General features: G+C 42.8%; 4 protein-coding genes across 6 annotated transcripts; 2 read left to right on the top strand and 2 right to left on the bottom strand.

Moving 5' to 3' along the window:
- Nucleotides 1-58: 58 nt before the first annotated feature.
- Nucleotides 59-9,062, bottom strand: cfap45 (cilia and flagella associated protein 45). 3 transcript variants are annotated; one of them, XM_061780926.1, is made up of 12 exons: nt 8,796-9,062; nt 8,169-8,270; nt 8,004-8,104; nt 4,022-4,166; nt 3,771-3,941; nt 2,502-2,680; nt 2,298-2,427; nt 2,088-2,234; nt 1,537-1,650; nt 1,135-1,328; nt 842-1,066; nt 59-770 (listed from the first exon to the last, which is right to left on the bottom strand). In XM_061780926.1, exons 1-12 carry the CDS (start codon nt 8,796-8,798, stop codon nt 710-712), a joined length of 1,572 nt encoding a protein of 523 aa, XP_061636910.1. In that variant the 5' UTR covers nt 8,799-9,062; the 3' UTR covers nt 59-709. The 3 variants fall into 3 exon arrangements, with proteins under 3 accessions (XP_061636910.1, XP_061636911.1, XP_061636913.1); XM_061780927.1 differs by having other exon boundaries at nt 8,004-8,080; XM_061780929.1 differs by having other exon boundaries at nt 60-770; nt 8,004-8,102; nt 8,169-8,312.
- Nucleotides 9,063-9,220: 158 nt separating this feature from the next.
- slc37a4a (solute carrier family 37 member 4a) lies at nt 9,221-16,715 on the top strand. Its single transcript, XM_061780930.1, has 8 exons — nt 9,221-10,251; nt 10,360-10,592; nt 11,470-11,713; nt 12,829-12,987; nt 13,118-13,203; nt 14,402-14,515; nt 14,600-14,738; nt 15,534-16,715. The coding sequence occupies exons 1-8, from the start codon at nt 10,104-10,106 to the stop codon at nt 15,698-15,700; spliced, it is 1,290 nt and encodes a 429-aa protein (XP_061636914.1). The 5' UTR covers nt 9,221-10,103; the 3' UTR covers nt 15,701-16,715.
- Nucleotides 16,288-18,212, bottom strand: trappc4 (trafficking protein particle complex subunit 4). Its single transcript, XM_061780931.1, has 5 exons — nt 18,004-18,212; nt 17,504-17,678; nt 17,326-17,429; nt 17,109-17,235; nt 16,288-16,513 (listed from the first exon to the last, which is right to left on the bottom strand). Exons 1-5 carry the CDS (start codon nt 18,176-18,178, stop codon nt 16,435-16,437), a joined length of 660 nt encoding a protein of 219 aa, XP_061636915.1. The 5' UTR covers nt 18,179-18,212; the 3' UTR covers nt 16,288-16,434.
- Nucleotides 18,213-18,335: 123 nt separating this feature from the next.
- Nucleotides 18,336-21,263, top strand: rps25 (ribosomal protein S25). The gene is made up of 5 exons (XM_061780932.1): nt 18,336-18,481; nt 19,258-19,347; nt 19,427-19,610; nt 21,022-21,120; nt 21,199-21,263. Exons 1-4 carry the CDS (start codon nt 18,479-18,481, stop codon nt 21,114-21,116), a joined length of 372 nt encoding a protein of 123 aa, XP_061636916.1. The 5' UTR covers nt 18,336-18,478; the 3' UTR covers nt 21,117-21,120; nt 21,199-21,263.
- Nucleotides 21,264-24,712: the final 3,449 nt, after the last annotated feature.

Below are 24,712 nucleotides of genomic sequence, written 5' to 3'. Positions count from 1 at the left end.
TTTTGGTCAATATGAGGACAATGCATTCAAATACAATTATTGTCAAACTTCCACACAATTCAATTACACAAAATAAGATAATTCAACTTAACATTTTTTGTTCAATTTGCAAAATACAACTGTGTGAACCGTGTTAGAAATTAGAATATATTGTTATTGTTGGGGATGTGATCTTAACTACTGTGTGTTTGTTCCCTTATTTAACTGCTGTTTATAATACTTAATCAGTTACCTAAAGTTGGGAAATACCTCACTTATTTTTAGGGTTTTATGTTCTCTAGGTCCTCCATATCTTTTAACAAAAGAAACATTTCTGTGTCAAGATACCCCTATTGGCTACAGTGGATGCTGCCATCAGTGCCAATCAGAAAGTCAGATTACAAGCAAATGAAATGAGTCAATCAAAAAACAGACTATTATTTTTTAATATTTGTTTTATTAATCTGTCACATTACTGGAACCCGACTGTTTTGTTGAACAATTTTTATATTACAAATATAAATCAACTGGAAGATCCCAGTTGAGACAAATTACGTTCTTCTCCAACCATGCATTTTTTTAGTTATGCACACAAGAAACCATTAATGAACCACTACAATTGGACTGTACCAATCACCATGAATTCAGAAATGCTACCATATGTTTATTTGTGGATCACATTGAAGATTGTGCTTGCTTGTTGATGGTGTGTAGATGTAATCTGAGTGAATCAAAGCAGCCAAGTCTTCCTTTCGACTTCACTGCAATATTTGTCACTGAGCCCTGTTGCCCTGAGACATGAACAGAAATATTCTATGAACACAAACGCCTTGAGAAAAGTCCACGTGCCACCTGTACTTACTTGAGCTCCTTCAGCTTCCTCTGTTTGAGGTCATTGATGCGCTTGTGTCGCTGCCGCGCCTCCTCGCTCAGTTTATCCGCTTCTTTTAACGTCTCCTTGCGCTTGGCAACGTTTAATTGCTCCAAGTCCTTCACCTGCTGCCTGATGGCCTCTGCTTGGCGTAGTGCTTTCTGACGCTGCCTTTCATCCACTTCCTTCTGTCTGGCGTTCGCCTCCTGTTGAACTCTATACGTGGCACAAAGAAAAGGTAGCAAGGGATGAATAGAAACCATGGTGTCACTGTCGTCACTCACTTTAAAACCCTCTCAAACTCTGCCTTCTCCCGACCGGCCTCCATGGACAGGAGCTGCTCCTTACGCTGAACCTGGTCTAGGCGAGCAGCTCGAAGCATGGCCTCCTCCTGAGCCTTCTTAGCAGCCAACTCCTTTTCTTTCCTCCTCCATTCTCTGTCCGCAATCTCTTGGTTCCTCTTGGCACGGAGCTCATCCTTTCAAATGCATCCACAGACAATTAAGATGCATAGCGGTTCTCATCTAGTTCATCGAGCGACGTTCTGAACCATTGTAAACCGAGGCCCCCTTGTAAGTTTTTACTGTCTGTCCCCAACCCAGCAGTTGAGGATCACTGATTTAAAATACTGATGATTCACTATTGAAATGCAATAGAAAATCCCCCCAAAATTTGTCATTCCTGACCTGATCAGCCTTGTGGTCTCTCGCTCTCTCCTGCTGAGCTCTCAGTCGGGCAATCTCTAACTCCTTCTCCCTCTTCAACCTCTTCTGTTCCGCTTCATACTCCGCCTCTCGTTGCTGCGGGAGATAAGCAAGATAAAGGTAATGGACAACAAGCAATTAAGAAGATCCATCCATCCATTTTCTATAGCACTTGTCCTCATTTCGTCACAGGTGAGATGTAGCCTATCCCAGCTGACTTTAGACAATAGGCGACTGGACACCAGCTAACTGCAAAGCACATATAAACAAACAACTATTCACGATCACATTCACACCTATGGACAATTTAGAGACACTATTTAACCTAACATGCACATTTCTGGAATGTGGGAGGAAGCTGGAGTACCCAGAAAGAAAAAAAAAACAGGAGGACCGGAGTTTGCTGCTGAGATTGTAAACCAAATGTCAAAATTGTGAGGCAGATGTGCCAGACACAAGGCCCAAAGTAAGAACCTTATCAATACAACCGCAATTCTATAAGTATTTTCTGCAGCGTGATGGTGATGTCAGACCAGTTTGTTTTTGATGTATTCCATTTCTCTCATGTCTGCCAGCTTCTCCTCTTCTCTCCTCAGCTCCTGTGCCCTCAGCGTCTCAGCATTGATCCGCATGACTTCCTGGTGCAGATGCTTTTGTTCCTCCCTCTTCTTCTCCAGGGCCTGGAACAAGAAAGCCAGTCAAACTCACTTGTATATTTCACTGGCCATTTTGTTTTATGGTACCCTGAGGTCCTCCAGGTTCATTCTGGCTTGCTTCTCTCTTGTCTGTTGTTTTTCCTGCTCTTTCAGCTCCTCTTGCACCATCTTCTCCTCCTGACGCTGCTGGATCTGCTCGAAAATTTGTTGTTTCCCACTGGAGAGCGCACACAACACTTTGACACACACTTTTGAACACGATAAGTGGTGTTTTCGGGCCTGAGGGTTCACCTGATCCTCTCTTGCTTGCGCAGCTCATCAATCTGCTCTACCCTGTCCAGACGTCTGCGGCGCTCCGCTTCCATCATGGCATCCAGACGCCTCTCCTCTTCCAGCATCTCCATCTGGATCTGTTTCTTCTCCTGGATTTGGGCGTCACGTGTGGCTTGGCACTGAGCACCTAGAATCGCCTGAGGAGTCCCCAGACAGGGAGTTCATGACAATTACTGTAAGGCAGTAGTTCTCAAACTTTTTACATCAAGTACCACCTCAAAAAATACCTAGCTCTCAAAGTACCACCACCATGACCAATATTAAAATACAGTAGTATAGTAAGCCCAAGTGCTCATCACAAACAAGGCAGAGGTTTTATTTCTAAAAAAGTATATTTAATATTATTATAGCCGAAGCTACATTAGGCACAGTCGAACAGTAACACTGAACTTAAAAATAGGAAAATTAAAAAAACTACTTAAAAAATGAGTCAATTAAAATGGATTGCACATAAAAAATGTACCTAAATAATTATTTGAAAACAAACAGTTCTGAAAGATTTAATACAAATGTATTACACTTAAAATTAAAAACAACTGAACTGTATGGGACTTAACAAATGTACTGTACTGGATTTAACAAAAAAAAAAAAAAAGTGTAAGCCTCTGTAAAGTATTATGCACAGGTTGAACATTAAACTCAGTGATTCTTTTGCATACCACTAGAGAGACTGCCATACTTTGAAAATCTGTATTTTTTTTTATTTCATGGGAAGTATATTGAGGAACCAACTATTTAGAACTCTACATTACAAGGAAAGCGACATTACACTCTTGTGGACTTTAAAAAAAATTATTATTAAAATTTCTCTTCCAACAACAAGGTAATAAAGCACACAGACAACAGATGTACTTTAGTCATTATATAGCTTCTTAACACAAATAAGAGAAGAACAATCAATAGGATTTTATTTTATTTTTTTAAGCGGTCACGTAACACTCTTGCTCGCCACTTGTCGCCAGGCAGAATTCATAGGGCTCACCAGAGCGATGATAAAATCAGAATACACCACTCTCGCTGACTGTGCTTTTGTTTTAGTGTTTTGCTGCAACACATCAGAGAAAGGACAGGGAGGGTAGGCATCAATGAAGACAAAGTTCCCCATACGCACAGGAAATTGCCATATTTCCTCAAATAGTTGCCATCACTCTAATCGACAGTGTCCACGTGAACAAATGACTGCCCCCTCCAAACAGGCGCCTTAAATGCTAATGCAGTATTTTCTACCTTGTTGAGTTGTCTAATGTCCTCCTCCTGCTCCATTCTCAGGGCATTGGCTCGCACCAGCAGATGCTGCGCTCGCTCGTGAGCCTCCAGCTCCACCTCACTCAGAGCCTGCTTCTCCTGACGGCACATGTCGGCCTCTAACATCTGGCGCTTCCTTTCCTCGGCTGCCCGCTACACAGGATCAAGTACAGAAATTGTAAATGCAGTTCAAGGTAAAGTCAAGAATTAAACGTTTTTGGAATGTTTGCTACCAATTCAGCCTCTTTCCTATTCTTATGTGCCTCCATCGAGGCTACCCTCTCCTCCTGAGAGAGAACCTTGGACCTGGAAGTGATCTGCTCAAAGTCAGCCGATGGTAGAATAATGGACTGTCCAGAGGGATCCCTGCATGGAACCCTAACACAGAGGAATATATTGTTAGTTATACCTTCTGATTAATCACGGTAAGATAGTCAGTAGTGACCACAATGGAAAATCCAGAGGCTCAGCTAGTCTCATACACACACGTGATAACATCCGTCCAACCCTTTTCTATACCACCTGACCTCACTTCGGTTGCAGGTGATCTTGAGCCTATCCCAGCTGACTTTGGGCAAGAGGCGGCGTACCCACTGGATGAGTCGCCAGACAATCTCAGGGCACATAGACACATAAACATTCTTACCCACATTCACACCTTTAGCCAATTTAGAGTTTTCAATGAACCTAACATGCATGTTTTTGGAATGTGGGCGCTGGATTACCTGGATAAAACCTATGCAAGCATGGGGATAACACGCAAACTCCACACGGGAAGGCCAGAACCAAGATTTTAACCCAGAATCTCAAAATTGTGAGGCAGTTGGGCTAACCACTTGTCTGTCATGCTGTCTAAGGATAACATCCATCCATCCATCCAATTTCTACCACTTATCTGAGGTCGGGTTGCGGGGGCAGTAGCTTTAGCAGGGATGCCCAGACTTCCCTCTCCCCAGCCACTTCATCTAGCTCTTCCGGTCGCGTTCCCAGGCCAGCCAAGAGACGTAGTCTCTCCAGGATGTCCTGGGTCATCCCAGGGTCTCCTCCCGGTGGGACATGCCCGGAACACCTCACCAGGGAGGCGTCCGGGAGGCATCCTAATCAGATGCCCAAGCCACCTCACCTGGCTCCTCTCAATGTGGAGGAGCAGCGGCTCTACTCTGAACTCCTCCCGGATGACCGAGCTTCTCACCCTATCTCTAAGGGAGAGCCCGGAACACCCTGCGGAGGAAACTAATTTCGGCCGCTTGTATCCGGGATCTCCGCGACCCACAGCTCGTGACCGGAGGTGAAGGTAGGAACGTAGATCAACCGGTAAATTGAGAGCTTCGCCTTTCGGCTTACCTCCTTCTTTACCACAACGGACCGATACAAAGTCCGCATCACTGCAGACGCTGCACCGATCCGGCTGTCAATCTCTCGTTCCATTCTTCCGTCACTTGTGAACAAGACCCCAAGATACTTGAACTCATCCACTTGGGGCAGGATCTCATCCCCGACCTGGAGAGGGCACGCCAACCTTTACCGACTGAGGACCATGGTCTCAGATTTGGAGGTGCTGATTCTCATCCCAGCCGCTTCACACTCTGCTGCGAACCGCTCCAGTGAGAGTTGGAGATCATGGCTTGATGAAGCCAACAGAACGACATAATTTGAAAAAGGCAGAGATGCAATACTAAGGCCACCAAACCGGACCCCCTCTACGCCTCGGCTGCGCCTAGAAATTCTGTCCATAAAAGTTATGAACAGAATCGGTGAAAAAGGGCAGCCTTGGCGGAGTCCAACCCTCACCAGAAAGGAGTCAGACTTACTGCCGGCAATGCTGACAAAACTCTGTCACCGGTTGTACAGGGACCGAACAGCCCGTATCAGGGGGTTCGGTACCCCATACTCCCGAAGCACCCCCCACAGGACTCCCCGAGGGACACGGTTGAACGCCTTCTCCATGTCCACAAAACACATGTAGAATGGTTGGGCGAACTCCGATGCACCCTCGTGGACCCTGCCGAGGGTGTAGAGCTGGTCCACGGCCAGGATGAAAACCACATTGCTCCTCCTGAATCTGAGATTCGACTTCCCGACGGACCCTCCTCTCCAGCACCCTTGAATAGACCTTACCAGGGAGGATGAGGAGTGTGATCCCCCTGTAGTTGGAACACACCCGCCGGTCCCCTTTCTTAAAAAGGGGGACCACCACCCCAGTCTGCCAATCCAGAGGCACTGTCCCCGATGTCCACGCGATGGTGCAGAGGCGTGTCAACCAGGAAAGCCCCACAACATCCAGAGCCTATAGGAACTCCGGGCGAATCTCATCCACCCCCGGGGCCTTGCCACCAAGGAACTTTTTAACCCCCTCGGTGACCTCAACCCCAGAGATAGAAGAGCCCGCCTCAGAGACCCCAGGCTCTGCTTCCTCATGGGAAGGCATGTCAGTGCAATTGAGGAGGTCTTCGAAGTATTCTCCCCACCGACTCACAACGTCCCGAGTCGAGGTCAGCAGCTCCCCAACCCCACTATACACAGTGTTAATGGTGCACTGCTTCCCCCTCATGAGACGCCGGATGGTGGACCAAAATTTCCTCGAAGCCGCCCGGAGGTCTTTCTCCACGTCCTCACCGAACTCTTCCCATGCCTGAGTTTTTGTTTCAGCGACCACCAAAGCTACATTCCGCTTGGCCAGCCGGTACCCATCAGCTGCCTCAGGAGTCCCACAGGCCAAAAAGGCCTGATAGGACTCCTTCTTCAGCTTGACGGCATCCCTCAACACTGGTGTCCACCAACAGGTTCGGGGATTGGCGCCACAACAGGCACCGAACACCTTATGCCCGCCTCAGCAACGGAGCCGCGGAACATGGTCCACTTGGACTCGATGTCCCCCGCCTCTCCCGGAACATGACCAAAGTTCTGTTGGTGGTGGGAGTTGTAACTCCTTCTGACAGGGGATTCTGCCAGACGTTCCCAGCAGACCCTCACAATACGTTTGGGCCTTCCACATCAGACTGGCATCTTCCCCCACCATCGGAGCCAACTCACCACCAGGTGGTGATCAGTTGACAGCTCTGCCCCCTCTTCACCCGAGTGTCCAAGACATGCGGCCGCAAGTCCGATGACACGACCACAAAGTTGATCATCAAACTGCGACCTAGGGTGTCCTGGTGCCAAGTGCACGTGTGGACACCCTTATGCTTGAACATGGTGTTCGTTATGGACAATCCATGATGAGCACAGACGTCCAATAGCAGAACACCGTTCGGGTTCTGATCGGCATTACTCGCAGTGATACCCTTCCAGGAGGGGCGGGGGACGTTATTCCCAGTCATGCCCTTCCAGGTCTCACTGTCACTGAGCATTGAAGTCTCCCAGCAGAACGATGGAGTCCCCAGCAGGAGCGCTCTCCAGCACCCCTTCTAAGGACTCCAAAAAGGGTGCGTACTCTGAACTGCTGTTCGATGCATGGGAACAAACAACAGTCAGGACCCATCCCCCCACCCAAAGGTGGAGGGAGGCTACCCTCTCGTCAACCGGGGTGAACCCCAACGTACAGGCGCCGAGCCGGGAGGCAATAAGTATACCCACACCTGCTTGGCGCCTATCACCGTGGGCAACTCCAGATTGGAAGAGAGTCCAACTCCTCTCAAGAGGACTGGTACCAGAACCCAAGCCGTGTGTGGAGGCGAGCCCGACTATATCTAGTCAGAACTTCTCGACCTCACACACCAGCTCGGGCTCCTTTCCTGCTAGAGAGCTGACATTCCACGTCCCTAGAGCCAGCTTCTGTAGCCGGGGATCGGATCGCCAAGGGCCCTGCCTTCGGCAACAGGCCAGCTCACACTGCCTCCGACCCCTATAGCCCCTCCCACAGGTGGGCACCCACGTTACCCTTTCGGGCTGTGCCCGGCCGGGCCCCATGGGTGCAGGCCCGGCCACCAGGCGCTCGCCTACGAGCCCCACCTCCGGGCCTGGCTCCAGAGGGGAGCCCCGGTGACCTGCGTCCGGGCAAGGGAAACCTAGATCCATTAATATTTTTGATCATAGGGGCCTTTTAGCTGTGCTTTGTATGGGCCCTCACCTAGGACCTGTTTGCCACGGGTGACCCTACCAGGGGCATGAAGCCCCAGACAACTTAGCTCCTAGGATCATTGGGACACACAAACCCCTCCACCACGATAAGGAGGGTATAAGGATAACGATAAAAAAATAATAATAATTGCTTACCTGAGTTTGCGTATGAGATCTTTGGTGACAATTTGAATAGTCTTGCCTGTCTGCTTCTGCATTGGCGCATCCTTTACCTTCGAGGGTGAATGTAATGATCTCTAAACGACAGAGAAACACTCATCTGGCTGCTTAACAGATGCATTAAATAGAGGACACACTCACCTGTATGTTTCTTCCAAACAGGCTTTCATCCACCTGAGAGGAGGGAGCTCGTGTGCGGTATCGATGTTGTCTTCTCAAAGTTGACGTGGAAGAGGTCTCACTCTACAAAGTTTACATTTCTCCAATAATTATCACGGTCTTGTTCTATTAACACAAATGACACTTGAAGTTGACTGCCCAATTTTTTTCCATCAGAAAACTGTTCCTCGTTTCATTGACAAGCATACTACACTAATCTGTAAATTAATTATTTGCTTGATTCATTATTATTATTATTATTGCTATTTTTGTTTGTGTTGTTTATTTAATGTTATGAAATATAAATAATAATTTTACCATTCATATATACATATATTTATTTATATATTACCGACGTTCCAAAACATGATCAACATGATCACAAAATAAAGTATACATTTTCCACTTACAAACCATCTTGGCTGTTTTTCAAGAAACTACATTCATGATTCTGTACTGTAAAACAATATAATAACTATGCATTTTGTAACATCGAACGCTTATTTATAGTCACCCAACTTGGATTTTTGTGCGCCAACTGGGAAATAATCAAAACGTACCGTTAATACGAATTACACTTAAAAAAGAAAAGAAAAATACAAAGCATACCATTTCTTCTTCGTCCAGATGCAGCTGGGACAGAAAAATATTTTTGGTGATGAAAAAACAAGCAAAAAATAGGGTTACAAACAATTTACCCAGAAAGCTGTCTGTTTAGTGCGACAAAGAACCTCAATGGTAATGTTGACCCGTTGCCATAGAAACATGACTATATTGCAAGGACGTACCAGTCGTGTGAGATTTATTTTGATATTTTCGGATTTCGAGAGAGAGATTAAACAAAAATAACATTTGGGCTAAAAACACTTCAAGTGTTAAGTGATATATCGTTTTTACTTTTTATTCTCGCCTTTTCGCAGCAGTATTTCTGCCTTGTGTCGTGCTTCAACAGAGAAACCATAGAGGGCGCTAGTGTACCGGAGCGATATCCTCCGCGATATGGAAACGAAGAAGAGCTGAGGAAGGCGGGTCTCACAGCAAAAGTGAAACGGATGGATGAGTAAACTGAATGATAGAAATGAAAACATTATGTTATGGCGATATTCATACATATAATATCATTTGCTTTAAAAGGACAAGAACGGCCGCATTGTCTGGTTGTTGTAATATTGTAACCTAGTGCAAGCTAGAAAACGTAACCGGGCGATTAATTACTAACATCGTGTTATTCAGTGTAGCAGTTACGTTAAAATGTGTTACGTTACAAAAAAAATGTGTTTACTCGACTATATTTCGTGCGTTTAGGGCTAAAAGTAGCCCAGGTGCAATCACGCCTCAGTGAGTGTCGACAAATAAGCGACGCTGATTGGCTCTGATGATGCGGAAACGTCATCGCAACCATCCAGTAATTCATTCACTAAAGATATTGTTCAAATTGGTGTAAATATGAAAATAGCCGGGGGAAAGATCCTGTTCAACCTAGCAGTTTGCGTTTTAAAATGTGTCTTATCGTACTGTAAATAACTTTTTTTAAGTGGCCGTAAATGATTTACTTCATTAGTCCAATGGCTCCATAACATCCCCAGTTGAGCAAACAACAGCGAACACCCATCAAGGTCATTGTTAAATTAGGATATTTTTGTTAAATAGTGCCAATCTTCTTTCAGGATTATGCTCTCATTACAAACAATATACGTGATACCCATCCAAGAGGCCAGATTAAATCATTTCTGGTGTTTGGGAGTTGACCATTAACTTGTACAGATTACAAAGAGTCCTTAGTTGTAAGCAGCAGCTGCTGCTGCTGCTACACTGTGGATCCTGAAGCAAAGTTCACCGGCAGCACAGTCTGCTGATCTCCTCTTTGAATTCTCCTCTCAAATATATATATATATATATAATTTAAAATTTGCAGTCATGGGTAGAGCAAATTATGGATACTATCGAGGCACTATATTTTTAGCCATGTTTGTTGGCTACACACTTTACTACTTTAACAGAAAAACGTTTTCTTTTGTGATGCCTTCGCTGATGCAGGAAATTAAGCTGGACAAGGATGATCTGGGTATGCTCGCTCACGTAGCATTTTAAATGTATTCATATATTTTGAACCATGGCTATGTTATGTTCACTTATCACAACCTTGTGTTGTTTGTGTGTTTTCTGCGCTCAGGCATGATAACAAGCAGTCAGTCTTTGGCCTACGCTATCAGTAAGTTCATCAGCGGAGTGTTGTCCGACCAGATCAGTGCTCGGTGGCTCTTCTCCATTGGCTTGTTCGTGGTGGGAGGCATCAATGTGGTCTTTTCCTGGTCGTCCACTGTGGCCGTCTTCTCTGCCCTGTGGTTCCTCAACGGCTTGGGTCAGGGTCTCGGCTGGCCTCCCTGTGGAAGGGTGCTGCGCAAGGTAGCCACACACGTGTACTGCACATACATTACTGCCACATCATTGAATCTGATTGTTGTCCTTTTATATTTCCATCTTTTGCACTCACCGATCGCAATATTAGGTACACGTGCACAATCTAATGAGGTCCAGTAGTAAATAGCACTTAAAGATAATAGTGATGCTCAATTTTTATGGTCTAAGCAGTGTCGACTATTATAGTAGCTGTAATTTGCAGTGCATCATATTGAGGAAGTGTTTCTTATGTTTTGGTTGCCCTATTCAGATTACAAGAAAGGGGAACATTAGAAACAGCTCTGATGCAGTACACTGCTACACAGCACTGCAAACACCCGACACAATATTAGAAGTTTTTTTTCTTGTATTTATTTTGGTCACATAAATATAAACACCTGCCGTTAAATTAGTGATCATAAAATGTGAATTGAATTAAATTAATTCCTTTTTGACAGCATTAAAGATTTTTTGGGTGTGTATGCTGCTCTTCTATCGGTTCTCATTAAATTGAGCAGTTAATTGTGTTGTGGCTTTTTTGAGTGTAGGTAATCTCTGAAGCATTAAATGAATTGGATATTTTTGCAATAATTCTTTTGCAAGTTGTTTAAATAAGTAGATAAAGTCAATCTAAACCCCGGAAACAAGCTATTTCCCTAGAGTATGGCAGCTGTTGTAAGTGGAAAAAGGAATACAAATAAATCTGTCTTCTCAAAACATGAACAGAGGTTATTTTCAGAACAGAAGTTGGCCTCATTTTTATGCCCTGCTGACCTGGCAACACCCTACAGCGACATGGGAAGATGCAGAAAAATATCGACTTCAGCAGGCAGTGTGAAAAGGCACCATCACAGGAGTGATATCTCTTTATGTTTCCTCCCAGTGGTTCGAGCCCTCTCAGTTCGGAACATGGTGGGCAATCCTGTCATGCAGCATGAACCTGGCTGGCAGCTTGGGCCCTATTATCGCCACAGTGCTGGCCCAGAGTTACAGCTGGAGGACCATCCTGTCCATGTCCGGAATGATCTGCGTGGTGCTCTCCTTTGTCTGCCTGTTGGTCATCAAGAATGAACCCAAGGATGTGGGGCTACCTAATGTAGAAGTGGCAGCCAAGAAGAGCAAAGGAGGTGAGTATACCTACTCTGAGACACTTGTATCACACACTGTGGAAACCTCGAACAATTTGTTTGGATTTGGAAACAGTTGTTCTCATAGGAACGATGTGATTGAAAAATAACTGATCAGGCTCATTGAGCATCATAATCTTCCACTTGAAGCCTTTAAACTACCTGAAATCGTTATGGGTTAAGGTTTGTCATTCGCCAAAGTATCTGCTGAATCAAGTGTTTTTTTATGTTGAATTGTAGTGTAGTCCTCCGGATTGTCTTACCCTGGCTTTGCATGACCGCCTGCACTAAGAGTTGGTGTTTTAATCAGTGGTGGTAGTAGTAGGCCTTCCACTGTGTGGTTTGTCAAGAAAAAAATCCTGCTGTGAGAAACTTGCCATACAACCATAAAGCTTTTCAAACTGGCGCTGAACTGCATTCTCGGACAGAAAAACGTCTTTCCAGGGAGCAGTTTTGGAACGCAGCTCCAATCTCAATGGGCCAGCTATCGGCAAGGGAATGATATATGCTTACAAAAATTACAATGCCTAAACTGTCAAATCCAATGGACACACAGAAAAAAAGAAACAGGAAAAAAAGGAAGTGTATGACGACTTTTTGCACACCCTGTACTTAGCGGAATGCAGTTCTTTTCTCGCTTTGCTACTGCGACAAGGTAATCCGTTCAATTTTCGATTCTATCGTCATTGTCATCCTCATTGCCATCACATACCTTTTCTGCGATGACATTGCAGAAACACAAAAGGTTCAAGAAAAAGCAACACCATTGTGAAATGAACCCTTTATATGTTCATTGATCTTAAGTCTTGCATGACATCTTGACAAAAATTTTGGGCAACTTTCCTGAAAATGTTGCTTGAACTTAACTGTAGAGCCCTCACTTTTTTCACTACTGCATTATATGGACTGTTTTTGCACCGGATGTGCCTCTTGTGACTAAAGGTCGATCATTCTGTGGACTTTGTACCCTGCATCCCCCTCACATGCCCCTCATGTGGAGCAACAGTATGTGATATAAATCTCATTACAAGTGTTGTGTATTATTATATCTTGCTTGCCTTATTTACCTCCACCTATTACATGTAATTTTCTCTTCCACCCTTTGTCTCCTTTAGGGTCTCCTAGTGATGAGAGCACCCTGTCCGAGTTCCTGCTCTCTCCTTACCTGTGGCTCCTCTCCGTGTCTTATCTGGTGGTGTTTGGGGTGAAGACAGCCTGCACTGACTGGGGACAGCTGTTTCTCATTCAAGACAAGGGACAGTCAACGCTGATGGGTAAGCAATATTGACACTAATTGACATTTTGACATGGTCATTATAGCATTGAAGAGCAAATTTTACAGTGCTGTATGTTCACTGTTAATGTGTTTTTGGCTGTGTTGATTCTCTGCTGTTTTCTTCATAGGTAGCTCATACATGAGCGCCCTGGAGTTGGGAGGTCTGTTGGGCAGCCTGGCAGCAGGTTACCTCTCTGACAAAGCTGTGGCCAAAGTGAGTATACAATCCCGACTCACACCTGTTTGAAACTCCTCTGTCTGTTTTTGTTTAGCACAAATTCAGTACACGAAAGTGTACACACAGGTTCAATTATTGTCAAATTGATTGTCCTAAGACCTTAAATCCTCTTCCTGTCCCAATTTACTTTAACAGTACTGTATGAAACAAAATATATTTAATTTTCCGTTTAAAGTAGTCCAAAGGTTTGATTGTTTTGCAGTAGATTAAAATGGATTCATCAATCCATTTTCTATAGCGTTTGTCTTTATTAGGGTCTTGGGTGAGCCGGAGCTTATCCTAACTGACTTTGGGCAAGAGCCGGATACGCCAAAGACTGGTCACCATTCAATCACAGAACACACATACACAAACCATTGACACTCTCACAACTATGGACACTTTGCAATGTTCAATGAGCCTACCATGCATGTTTTTGGAATGTGGGTGGAAGTCAGAGTACCCGGGAGAAAACGCACGCAAGCACAGGTAGGATTAAAATTCACTTTACTGAAATTAATTACTGTATGTTGTGGCAGTCCAGTGCTTTAGTGGTTAGCACGTCTGCCTCAAAGGTTGTGGTTCTGGATTAGAATTTTGGGTAGGCCCTTCCTGTGTGGAGTTTACATGTTCTCCCTGTGTTTGCTTTGGTTTTCTCCCGCTACTCTGGCTTCCTCACACATTCTAACAACATACATGTTGGGTTCATTGAAGACTGAGTTTAAGTTGTCCATTGGTGCGAGTGTACTGCAAATGACTATTGCCTATGTGTGCTCAGGGCATTGAATCAATTGATTTGCAATCAATACAATGCCCTGAGAATGAAATGATCTGGATGAATGAGAATATTCAGAGGCATGTCTATATGTGCTCTTCGATTGACTGGTGACCAGTTCAGGTTGTACCTCACTCCCCCCCGAAGTCAACTGGGATAGGCTCCAGCTTACCCTCAACCCTAATGAGGACAAGCACTATAGAAAATTAATAGATGGATAATTATGTTGCTGATAGGAAAAACAATCCATATCGCTCAGATATTCCAGACGTTTCTGCTGATTTGGACTATGCCCATGGTCCTACACCTGTATGAGTGTAGGCAGTGCCACTACTTTCTTTCAACACCTGCCCCATCCCTGATAACTGCTGCTTATACAGGGAACTCACCTTCTCAATCATATCTCTTTTCTCTGTACAGCAAGGTATGAAAATCTATGGCAATCCTCGTCACTTTGTCCTGATCCTTATGATGGCAGGAATGTTCGTGTCCATGTATCTGTTTAGAGTCACAGTCACTCCAGAGAGCCCGAAGGTAATTCATGACACAACATGAAGGTTTTGTGTGAGATTAAGAGCAGAATTCATTGGAATTAATGTCTGCTCTGTGCACTTATAGGTATGGATACTCTGTTTGGGTGCTGCTTTCGGTTTCTCCTCCTATGGGCCAATAGCCTTGTTTGGTGTTATAGCCAATGAGAGCGCTCCATCCAGCTACTGTGGGACGTCGCATGCTATTGTGGCCCTCATGGCTAACAGTAAGTATATCACTATTATATTTACATAGAGTACTGTGCAAAAGTCTGGGTCACCATTAGCTTTGTTTTTATAATGACCTTTCTTTACAACAGTCAGTATGACTTGTAAACCCTTAACTAATTGCACACAGCAGGTTTGCACAAATAAATACAAACGCAACATTCACAGAACTTACTAGATGAATGATGCGTGAAGGAACAACCAAGTACATATCAAAAACCAATTGTATTTCCAACCATTTTCGTGGTTATTTGGATAAGGGTAGTTTTAATATTAATATGGTATTATTAATATGGTGAATTAATATGGTACCATTGGAACCATCCAAAACCCAGAATCAGATTGGCACCCTCTGCACTGCTACAAAGGATTTCTAAGAAAGTGAAAGTGTCCTTTTTTTATTTCAGGAAATCTTGCCAAGTGTAATTATCTTACTGCACTGGAAGATAATTTCACGTCTTTCTAGTCTGAATCCTCTCATATACAGTATATATATATTTCTTATATTTAGACAGGCAATTTTTGCAGGGTGTCTGGTCTTTATCCTCGATTAACCAGGAAGTAGCCTCGTAGCACCAAATACAAAGGTCAAACACTTTCAATAGTAGTCTAGCCTTAGTGGAGGGTCTGTGCTCTACTTGGCCTTCATTATATATGACTACTATGACACTGTTAGAACAACAAATCTAACTTTTGCACACTATAGTAGATTCTAAATTTGTCAATTCTCCACAACTGAACCTGAATATTTTGACTTAAAGGGAAAGATAAGAAAAACATTTTTTCTTCCTTAGTTGGCGGCTTCCTCTCCGGGCTTCCATTCAGCACCATCGCCAAACATCACGGCTGGGAAATGGCCTTCTGGGTTGCAGAGATTTTCTGCGGCATATCTGCTGTCTGCTTCTTCCTGCTGCGTAACATCTGCACAAAGATGGGCCACGTGTCCAAAAAGTCCGACTGAAGTGAAGTGTAATTTCCCACGAGAAGATAAATGTGAAGCCTTCAATGTAATATCCTATTTTTTTAAACATATTTTTATGCTCGTCACATTAGTTTCAGCATGTAAAATGAAGCTCAAAGTAGTTAGGACATGCTTTTTTCCTAAAACTGCTAAACTCTCTAAACGCCACATCAAAAATTTAACAAGGCAACAAAATGAAATGCAGTGAAACGCCCAAAGTCAAACACACTCAGTTCCTTGATACTAGTTGGTTTCCAAATTGTTCTCATTTCTAAATATTATTTTCTCAAACTGTTGCTGTCATAAAACCTTCATAAACTGAACAGCCAATGTTTACTTAACATTTTGCTTACTTTTAAGTTTTGGGATCTTCAACTTTGGAGGTTCCACTAGAGAAATGTCTCAAGCAGCTCCTTATTATAATGACAACAGAACCAACTCTTAATATTCAACCTTTTGTTATTTTTTTTTTTAAATAAAAAAAACAAGACTTGAATAAATAATACTGGTCATTTTCAGTGTTCTTATGAGCTACCTTGTACACAATCTAACTACATTTGAACATATAAGGAGGGGGCAAACAAGAGTGACACTTGAAATAATATTAGTTTAATAGTATTTACAAAACAAGATGTATGTACAGTTTAGTCATTGCATCCTCAATGGAACACAGCAAACAACCACAATTTATAAACCAACAAAATAAACTAACTGTCGTTGAGTTATTTTCTTGTTTACGATCCAGATCCAAAGTTACCAGCCTTTTCTGCAATCTCCAGTGCACTCTTTAAGTTCTGATCAAACAGCTCACACCTGGAAATACAAAATTCAAACATCACAAACTTGACCACAGATGACATGTAAAATAAAATATCCAAGGTTCTCTTGGAGCAGAATGTTAAAGGTCCTGTATTTTGACCGACCAACTTTTTCTAGTATTTGGGATGTAATAGTGTCTCTATGGTGCCTCAGTAAACATGTGAAATATGAATTAAAATCGCCCACGCATTCATGAGTTCTGGATGTTTTTCTGCCAAGAGCTCTGAAATTAGGTTATTCGAATTTCTCGAGCTTGACTCCTTCACTGGCGAAGACCTCCGCCTACCTCTCCGTTCCTGAGCCAGCGCTGTCAACATAAACACGTGTGCTCTCACGACTGGGTCTTCTACATGGAGGCAACCAATCAGACGAGAAGGGGAAGTCTTAGCAAAATATGGACAATGCGGATACAACATTGGGTCAAACAGAAATAGCTGTCAAAGGGGCCTTTTCTGGACACAGGTATGACAAAACCAAGGTGTTTTTTTTTTTTTTTTAAATGAAATTGACACTTTTATCCAAAGTCCATGTTAGAGAGTCACTCTATGGTGGTCTAAATAGCCAAAATGTGGGACCTTTAAATGTGTACCTGATAGGCATCTCCAGAGAGTAGAATGGATTCTTTAGAGCAAAATCTGCATAGATCTCGTATATTTTCCTGAGAAGAGCATCAATGCCGGCTTGTCGCGGGTCTGCCAGCACTATGAATTTTATTCCTGGAAGGAAACTTAAGTTTAGTTTTACACATCTGGTAATCTGGCAGGCTTTTTTATTTTATCTGGTAGAACAACAGCATCATGCGCCACCTGTAAGAGTCTGAAAACAGTGGAGTTTGAACACGTCCGTTTCCAGCATTTCTATCCCTGAACTTCCAACCTCGGGAGACAGCTGTGATCCGATAGCGAACAACCTGGGGAAAACAAAAGGACATGCACAAGTGAGAGACAATTATAAACGTTGCCAGAAAGAATGAGCGTGACTTACGAATGGAACATGGATGCCAGCATCAGTTTCTCATTGGAGCTGAGGCGGGCGCGTCCGAATCGAATCGACACTGGATAATTGGCGGGATCTTTCAAATATTCCATAATGTCCTTCCCATCTGCTGTACTCTTTCCCATCACATCAATCCCATTGATGGACAGAACTGCATGACCCACTGGGAGGAAAAACAAATGGAAGAACACCTACTAAACAGCTATTATGTCAAATCATCAAGGTTTTTTTTCTGGCTGTCATAATTTTGAGTTTTGCCATATTTATTATTAGCACATATGATGCACCAATCACGACCACTGTACTTTTACTCCAGTCACATTGTGCAGTGAATTCTAATAGTAGCACATTGCTAATTCTGGAAGTCAGACTACAATATCCTACCCCACATTCTACACTTACTATAGTACACTGAACTATATTTCTATTCGCTAACACCTCTGTGAGCTAACATCGATGCTAGTTAGTGCTAATGTCTGCGGCATTACCTTTGATTCCGTCCCTCTGCCCAAACGACACGACCACCTTCTCGTCGTGATGCTTGAGCACCAAATCTAAAGGGTAACTAAACGTCTTTTCGGCATCCGCTCTCGGCACATAGTTGTCATACTGGTAAATTAACCCCCCAGCCTTGTTGACTACATACACACTGAAGATCACCATCTTTGCGACGTCCTCGGCATTTGACAGCCGCGGTCACGTGACGATAACACGCCCAAAGAATATAATTTTTTTCATTTTATTTTTTCCACCGTCGTTGATTTTAGTCTAGTAATTAATAGAAAACGCAACAGAGTGGTTCGTGTGCTGAAAAGTAGTTGTTATCCGCATTTTAATTCGAAAACAGTATGGAAACAAAGAGAACTTCAATTCCCATAATCCTCCACTTTCGCATATACGGGTAGTCCAATGGGTTTTTGCACGGGCCCACTTCCTTTCGCTCCGACATCTTGACGAGGAAACATGGTGAGCACGGCTAGCGACGTGTTAAACGAGTCAACGTGAACGAATTCACTGGTTTAACGACTCCCATTGACGTATAAACAGTCGGAATGTACAGTGAAGCAAGTGTGCTTAATTTCATTAGAGTAAAATGGTCGCAAACGACCAAACAAGACTAGCAGACGCTGGTGAGCATATGTGCTAATTCCGCCACGCTTCCACACGCCTTGTGAGTGAGGAAACCTTCTAATAGCTCCAAACAATGACTGTCGTACTTGTAGTACTCCCCATATTAAGTTGCCATATTACTTGACAGATATGTTCGAATGTTGCTAACAGTATCTTTCAAAAGTGTTAATGTTCTTGGCGAGACTAACAAGGCCTCGACAGGCCGGTGATGTGCCCAAGCCTGCCTTAGCAGCGGCTAGAGGTTTGATTTCTCGTACTCACAATTGGTTGTATTTTAGGTGGTTTCTCATAACTAAATGGAACATATTTTTGTACGACTACCTAGGCTTAGTTGAAACTGTTAAACGTATTTGACACATCTCTTGATTTCAACTATTTAACATGGAGTTGAATGCAAGTTTTAGAATCAGAATCATCTTTATTTGCCAAGTATGTCCAAAACACACAAGGAATTTGTCTCCGGTAGTTGGAGCCGCTCTAGTACAACAGACAGTCAATTTACAGAACACTTTGGAGACATAAAGACATTGACAAAAAACAACAACAAACAACAATTGTCCAAAAAGATGCAGAGTCCTCAGTTCGAATGGCTAACCATCTCCACTTTTCAGCCTCCCAAGACAGACAAGAAGAAGGATACTGGGAAGTCCAAGAAGGACAAGGACCCAGTCAACAAGTCAGGAGGCAAAGCCAAGAAGAAGGTATGACCTCCTTGTACTGAAGTTATGTTTCAGTGTTTTTCCTGGCAGCACTTCATGTTGTTTTGTTGTCTGTGAGCAGAAGTGGTCCAAGGGAAAAGTGAGGGATAAGCTCAACAACCTGATCCTCTTCGACAAGGCCACCTACGAAAAGTTGTACAAAGAAGTTCCTAACTACAAGCTTATCACGCCCGCTGTTGTGTCTGAAAGGCTGAAGATCCGGGGCTCCCTGGCCAGGAATGCCCTGCAGGAACTGCTCTCTAAAGGTCATCCTCTCACCTAAATGTTTAGTCTCAACTGTAAAGCATAAAGGGAGAAACGAGCCTCCATGATGCACAACTAAAAGAAAATAATGTGGTACCTTGTATTGTGACCACCATCAAGTAAGTGATGCTGCCCAACCTCCTTCAATTTGTTAAGACTTAAAATTAAACGTATACATTTTTTTTAAGTTTAATTTGTTTTGGTGTGCAAAGTTTCACCATACCAGGGGTGTGAAACTCATTTTCATCATGGGCCACATCGTAATCAGTATCCTCTCAAAGAGCCATTTTGACTGTGAAATGCATAATAAATATATAATCACCTCTTCGTATTATGTAATGTAGCCACATTTTTAAAAAAATATTTTTTTTTTACAAATTGGATTTTAGGTCAGGAAATATTGACAACCTTAATGGGACAAGATTTGGTGGGGAAAAAAATTGTAATGCTTGTCATCTGTAAAGAGTGAAACAAATTAGCAGTTATTGTACACATTTTCTACCAAAATGAAAACAAATCAATTTAGCAAGAAACATGAAGTAGGCACACTGGATTTGCTTTTGAGGGCAACAAAAATAATGTGGCGGGCCGGATCTGGGCCCCAGCCTTGAGATCAACACGTGCCATAGACAGTTTTTTAGAGGGAATAGCAAGTTCGGTCTTCACTCTTGGTTTTTGTCAAATGTCACAAAGGGTTGGACTTAAATGCGTGACACCGTTCAAAGGCAAGTCCTTTGTTTACAAAAAGTGGACTGGAACAGCACAGAAACGCAGGACAAAGCCACATTTTCTACTTTCAGTGGGTATATATTTTAAAGTTCTTCCCTTCCTGCTGTTCAGTGTTGCCTATGAAAAAAGCTAAAAATGAAGTTAATTCTATGATGCTGACTGAAAAATGATACTCCCCCCCCCAAATTGTGGAGGAACTTTGCATTTATGAGCTTTCGACTTGGACTGTTCCACAGTAGGACGTCCTTAGAGGCAAAATGTTTTACCACGTTAAACGGTAGGGGATCTAGGTCACCCAAGTCCACCCCAAAATTAAGTTTGTGTCACCCCCCGAGTTCTCAAAACAGTTTTGGTGCAATTAGGTTGTTACCGTGCCTTTTTATCGAGAAATCATTAAAACGAAAAATTGGATTCGAGGTAATGATCATGCGCTCGTTTTCCACAATATTGTAATGAAACATCAAGCTTGTACCACAGCATTTTATCGGCTGTGTCCTACTAAAATATAAATATGCACGTGTGCTACTTTGCTGGAGGCATTTTGCACTCCCATCTGCTACCGTTGGGATAGTTGTGGGTGACGGTTGACATCACCCAATGGCAATTGCTGCTTGCATGCTCCACATACACTATACATCCAAATGGAACTCAATAACTTGAAATGTGTGCGCTGTGTTGTTGCAGGCATGATCAAGCTGGTGTCCAAGCACAGAGCCCAGCTCATCTACACACGTAACACCAAGGGTGGAGATGAGGAGGCAGCAGCAGAGAAAGCATAATTAGGTAACAACTATTTAAAATGGATGCCCAGGTTTGCTTCACAAGAAGCCTCCGCTCACCTGCCGTCTTTCTCTTTTTCAGGTTCTCCTGTTTGTTTCCTTTGATGTGCTCTTCGTAATGGAAGGTGAATAAAATGGAAAGACAAATCCTGGACTGCTTTGTTTGCAATAGATAAAATTCATCCTCTACACTCATAATAATGCAACCAAATATATTTTAAGAGTGGAATAATGCTTGTCTGCCTGTCATGTGCCAATGTAACATTCTGACCTTCCCACTCAGGGCAACTTGGTGTGCCATAAATTGTTCTTACAATATGATGGTATCCTACTATGGAAAAACACTATGTAGCCAGCTAACATTCTGATGTACAGGTACATAAATAAATTAGCATTGTGTCAAAAGTGTTTAATTTGGTAGTTCAATTAAAAAACTTTAACTTTTACTAAGATGCACTACATAAAGTAACAGAATTTTTTTCATGATTTTTTTTTTTAAATGACATATAATTTTGATTATAGCTTATAGCAAATGAAAACCCCAAATTCACCAGAAACTAGAATATCATGTAACAAACAATCAAGAAACAATGTAAATGGTTTTTAATGTAGAAATTAAGCAGGAATTTGCCCTCAAAGTATTTTTTCCAAGTGTTAAAAGAATCTCCAGACTGAAATAAATGAACCCTTCTACCATATTCAAATTCATTGAGATGTACATTAATTACACTTAAAAGACAAGCTCCCTATTAAGGAGTCAAAAAGTTGATCTGAAGGCTTTCCCTTGCTTTTTGTTTGATTTCTTATTTCAGGCACTGAAAGTTAAGTTTCCAAAGCAACTTACACTTTTGCATGTTAAAATGTTCATTAAAGATGTGTTAAAAGTGTCTTGTGCAACACCCAGTCTGTACTGAGATGCCATCCAGCACACAGGGAACAGCGGGACATCCAGTGGTCTTTTCTTCAGTTCATGGTAGATCATTTCTAACTGGGTGCCTCTTTAGAAATTCATCATTTATGTGTCGCATTTATCCTTTAAAGCCACAGGCAGTGAAGTCGCTATAAGATATTGATAAGCAGTATTACCAAATGAACATGTTTTCTGTCAGATGGCTGCTGGAGGCATGAGTGACTGTGATGGAGTCTGTCAGCATGGTGTGACCTCCAGCTGCTGTTGCTCAGCCAACGTCCTAACATGGAGGTTTGGTGATATTGACTGCTACATGACTCATTTTAACAATCAAATGTGCTAAACAGGCCTGCTGTTTTTGTACAAGCACAAAACCTCTGCTATCAAGGGTCTAGGCTGGGATAGGCTCCAGCTCACCCTGACCCTAATGAAGACCATCACTATATAAAAAGGAAAAAGGGTTCATGCCTAAAGTGGTGTCCTGGCTTGTATGCCAATATGTAGGGAGTATGAGGTTGCCATAGCAACAGCAGAAAAAACATGTTTCCTTATTAAATGCCAATGTAGTCATGCTGATTTTTAAGGTCAAATTGTTTCTTGAAAAGCCAACACTAACCTCACCAACTAAAACTTTCATAAGTAATTTCTATACTGAAAAAAGTAAAGTTGACGTTAGAATGTAAGGAGTAGAAAGTACAGATGTGTTTTCAAATGCAGGAAGTCAAAGTAAAAAATCTTCAGAAAAATGAATACTCAAGTGAAGAAGAGATGCCTGAAAAATCTAAAGGTGTCTCTACTTTGTTCCTTCCCACAACTGGAATCAATTAAAGTAAAAATGAAGCATAGAAGCCTTAAAAAGATGCCAAATAAGCACAGAATACCTTACTTCAATTTCCAATATCCTACACTACACGTGTCATTGTCTCCCATTACCCCAAGATGGGACCCGGCTCATTGAAGAGAACCAAGCGTAGGGCTCCCACTAGTTACAACAACTACATTCGGCAAAAGGGTAAGTTTCATTTTTTAATTATTTTACGAGGGCTCCAATTTACAAGATTAAGCCAGTCTAATGCCCTCGCATGTGGGCAAGGACAGCCAAATTCACCGAGGCAATTTCTGAAGTTTATTGAACGGAACAAACAGTCAAATACAAAATGAGAACACTCGTAAGGAGCTGCTGTAGGCCTCCAACACATGCCCATATGTTCAACCTCAACTAAGCTCCAGCTCCTGACGTCACTCACTAGGCCACGCCCCTAGGCCAGGCTCCCATCCAACACACAAATACTACAGCACATACAGGTACAGTAATTATTATTGTTTTTGTACAATACAATGTCACAGTACCATTAACTCACAAACGTGAGTACGCTTGTCACCTTTTCAGAAATATGTTCTTATAGCTTTCAAAGAGAACCTCAGGATATGATGCTGAGCACGTACACTGAACTTCTTTGGTGGATGGACCATGGTGAGACGAGTCCTGTTCTGAGTGGAATCTGTCCTGTTAGCCCAATGTATGGTCTTGGCCACCGTACTGCAGCTCAGTTTCAGGGTGTTGGCAATCTTCTTATAGCCAGGGCTATCTTAAAGGAGAGCATATTTTTTTTCAGAGCCTCAGAGTTCTTTGCCACGAGGTGTTTAAAGCCTTAACACCAAATGTAACACGCCTGTTCCACATTCACACTTGAGACTTTGTAACACTAATGAGTCACATGACACCAGGGAGATTACTAATTGGGCCAAATTTTGACATTTTTCACTCGGGTGTACTCACTTTTGTTACCAATGATTAAGATATTAATGTCTGTATGTTGAGTTATTTTGAGGGGACAGTAAATTTACACTATTAAACAAGCTGTACACTGACTAATTTACATTGTAGCAAATTGTCATTTCTTCAGCGTTGTCCAATGAAAAGTTAAAATAAAACATTTACATAAATTTGAGCGGTGTACTCACTATTGTGATATACGTTAGGTCAGGGGTCACCAACATTTTTTTAAAATTGAGAGCTACTTCTTGGTTACTGATTAGTTCATAGGGATACCAGTTTGCCCAACATTGAGCCTTCAACTTATCGTGGTGGAGGGGTTTGTGTCCCAATGATCCTAGGAGCTATGTTGTCTGGGGCTTCACGCCTCGCAGGGAAGGAGGCCGAGCTGGTGTGTGAGGTTGACAAGTTCCGACTAGATATAGTCGGGCTCGCCTCCACACACGGCTTGGGCTCTGGTACCAGTCCTCTTGGGAGGGGTAAGACTCTCTTCCACTCTGGAGTTATCCACGGTGAGAGGTGGGGTGTTCCAGGCACGTTCCACTGGGAGGAGACCCAGGATACGCTGGAGAGACTACGTCTCTCGGCTTGCCTGGGAACACCTCGGGATCCCCTCGGAAGACCTGGAGGCAGTGGCTGTGGAGCGGGAAGTCCGGGCTTCCTTGCTAAAGCTACTGCCGCCGCGACCCGACCTCGGATAAGCGGAAGAAAATGGATGGATACCAGTTTGATACACACTTCTGAAACAACAAATAAAAAACATAATCATACAAGAATAAGAATTAAAAATAACAACTTAAAATGAAACAACAAATGACCTTTAATTATATTTGATATTTGTGCCGTTAATTATATTCAGCTATGTGACGACAATGATCAAATTAATAATCTCTCACAATAATCATCACC

This window comes from Phyllopteryx taeniolatus, chromosome 8, assembly GCF_024500385.1.
Source record: "Phyllopteryx taeniolatus isolate TA_2022b chromosome 8, UOR_Ptae_1.2, whole genome shotgun sequence".
Taxonomy (NCBI): Eukaryota; Metazoa; Chordata; class Actinopteri; order Syngnathiformes; family Syngnathidae; genus Phyllopteryx; species Phyllopteryx taeniolatus.
This window is presented reverse-complemented; position numbering and strand designations above follow the sequence as displayed.

What these genes read in the sequence shown, in the direction of transcription:
- trappc4 (XM_061780931.1), bottom strand. Translation starts at nt 18,178, where the DNA reads ATGGTGATCTTCAGTGTGTATGTAGTCAACAAGGCTGGGGGGTTAATT. An exon ending in GCAGAGGGACGGAATCAAAG is followed by an intron (nt 17,679 to 18,003) that starts GTAATGCCGCAG and finishes TTTTCCTCCCAG; the next exon opens with TGGGTCATGCAGTTCTGTCC. An exon ending in TCTCTGGAGATGCCTATCAG is followed by an intron (nt 16,514 to 17,108) that starts GTACACATTTAA and finishes TTGTATTTCCAG; the next exon opens with GTGTGAGCTGTTTGATCAGA.
- rps25 (XM_061780932.1), top strand. An exon ending in GAGGCAAAGCCAAGAAGAAG is followed by an intron (nt 19,348 to 19,426) that starts GTATGACCTCCT and finishes GTCTGTGAGCAG; the next exon opens with AAGTGGTCCAAGGGAAAAGT. An exon ending in GCAGGAACTGCTCTCTAAAG is followed by an intron (nt 19,611 to 21,021) that starts GTCATCCTCTCA and finishes GTGTTGTTGCAG; the next exon opens with GCATGATCAAGCTGGTGTCC.
- cfap45 (XM_061780926.1), bottom strand. An exon ending in TGAACCTGGAGGACCTCAGG is followed by an intron (nt 2,235 to 2,297) that starts GTACCATAAAAC and finishes TTCTTGTTCCAG; the next exon opens with GCCCTGGAGAAGAAGAGGGA. An exon ending in GAGTTTGAGAGGGTTTTAAA is followed by an intron (nt 1,067 to 1,134) that starts GTGAGTGACGAC and finishes TGCCACGTATAG; the next exon opens with AGTTCAACAGGAGGCGAACG.
- slc37a4a (XM_061780930.1), top strand. Translation starts at nt 10,104, where the DNA reads ATGGGTAGAGCAAATTATGGATACTATCGAGGCACTATATTTTTAGCC. An exon ending in GGGACAGTCAACGCTGATGG is followed by an intron (nt 12,988 to 13,117) that starts GTAAGCAATATT and finishes TTTTCTTCATAG; the next exon opens with GTAGCTCATACATGAGCGCC. An exon ending in CTGACAAAGCTGTGGCCAAA is followed by an intron (nt 13,204 to 14,401) that starts GTGAGTATACAA and finishes TTCTCTGTACAG; the next exon opens with CAAGGTATGAAAATCTATGG.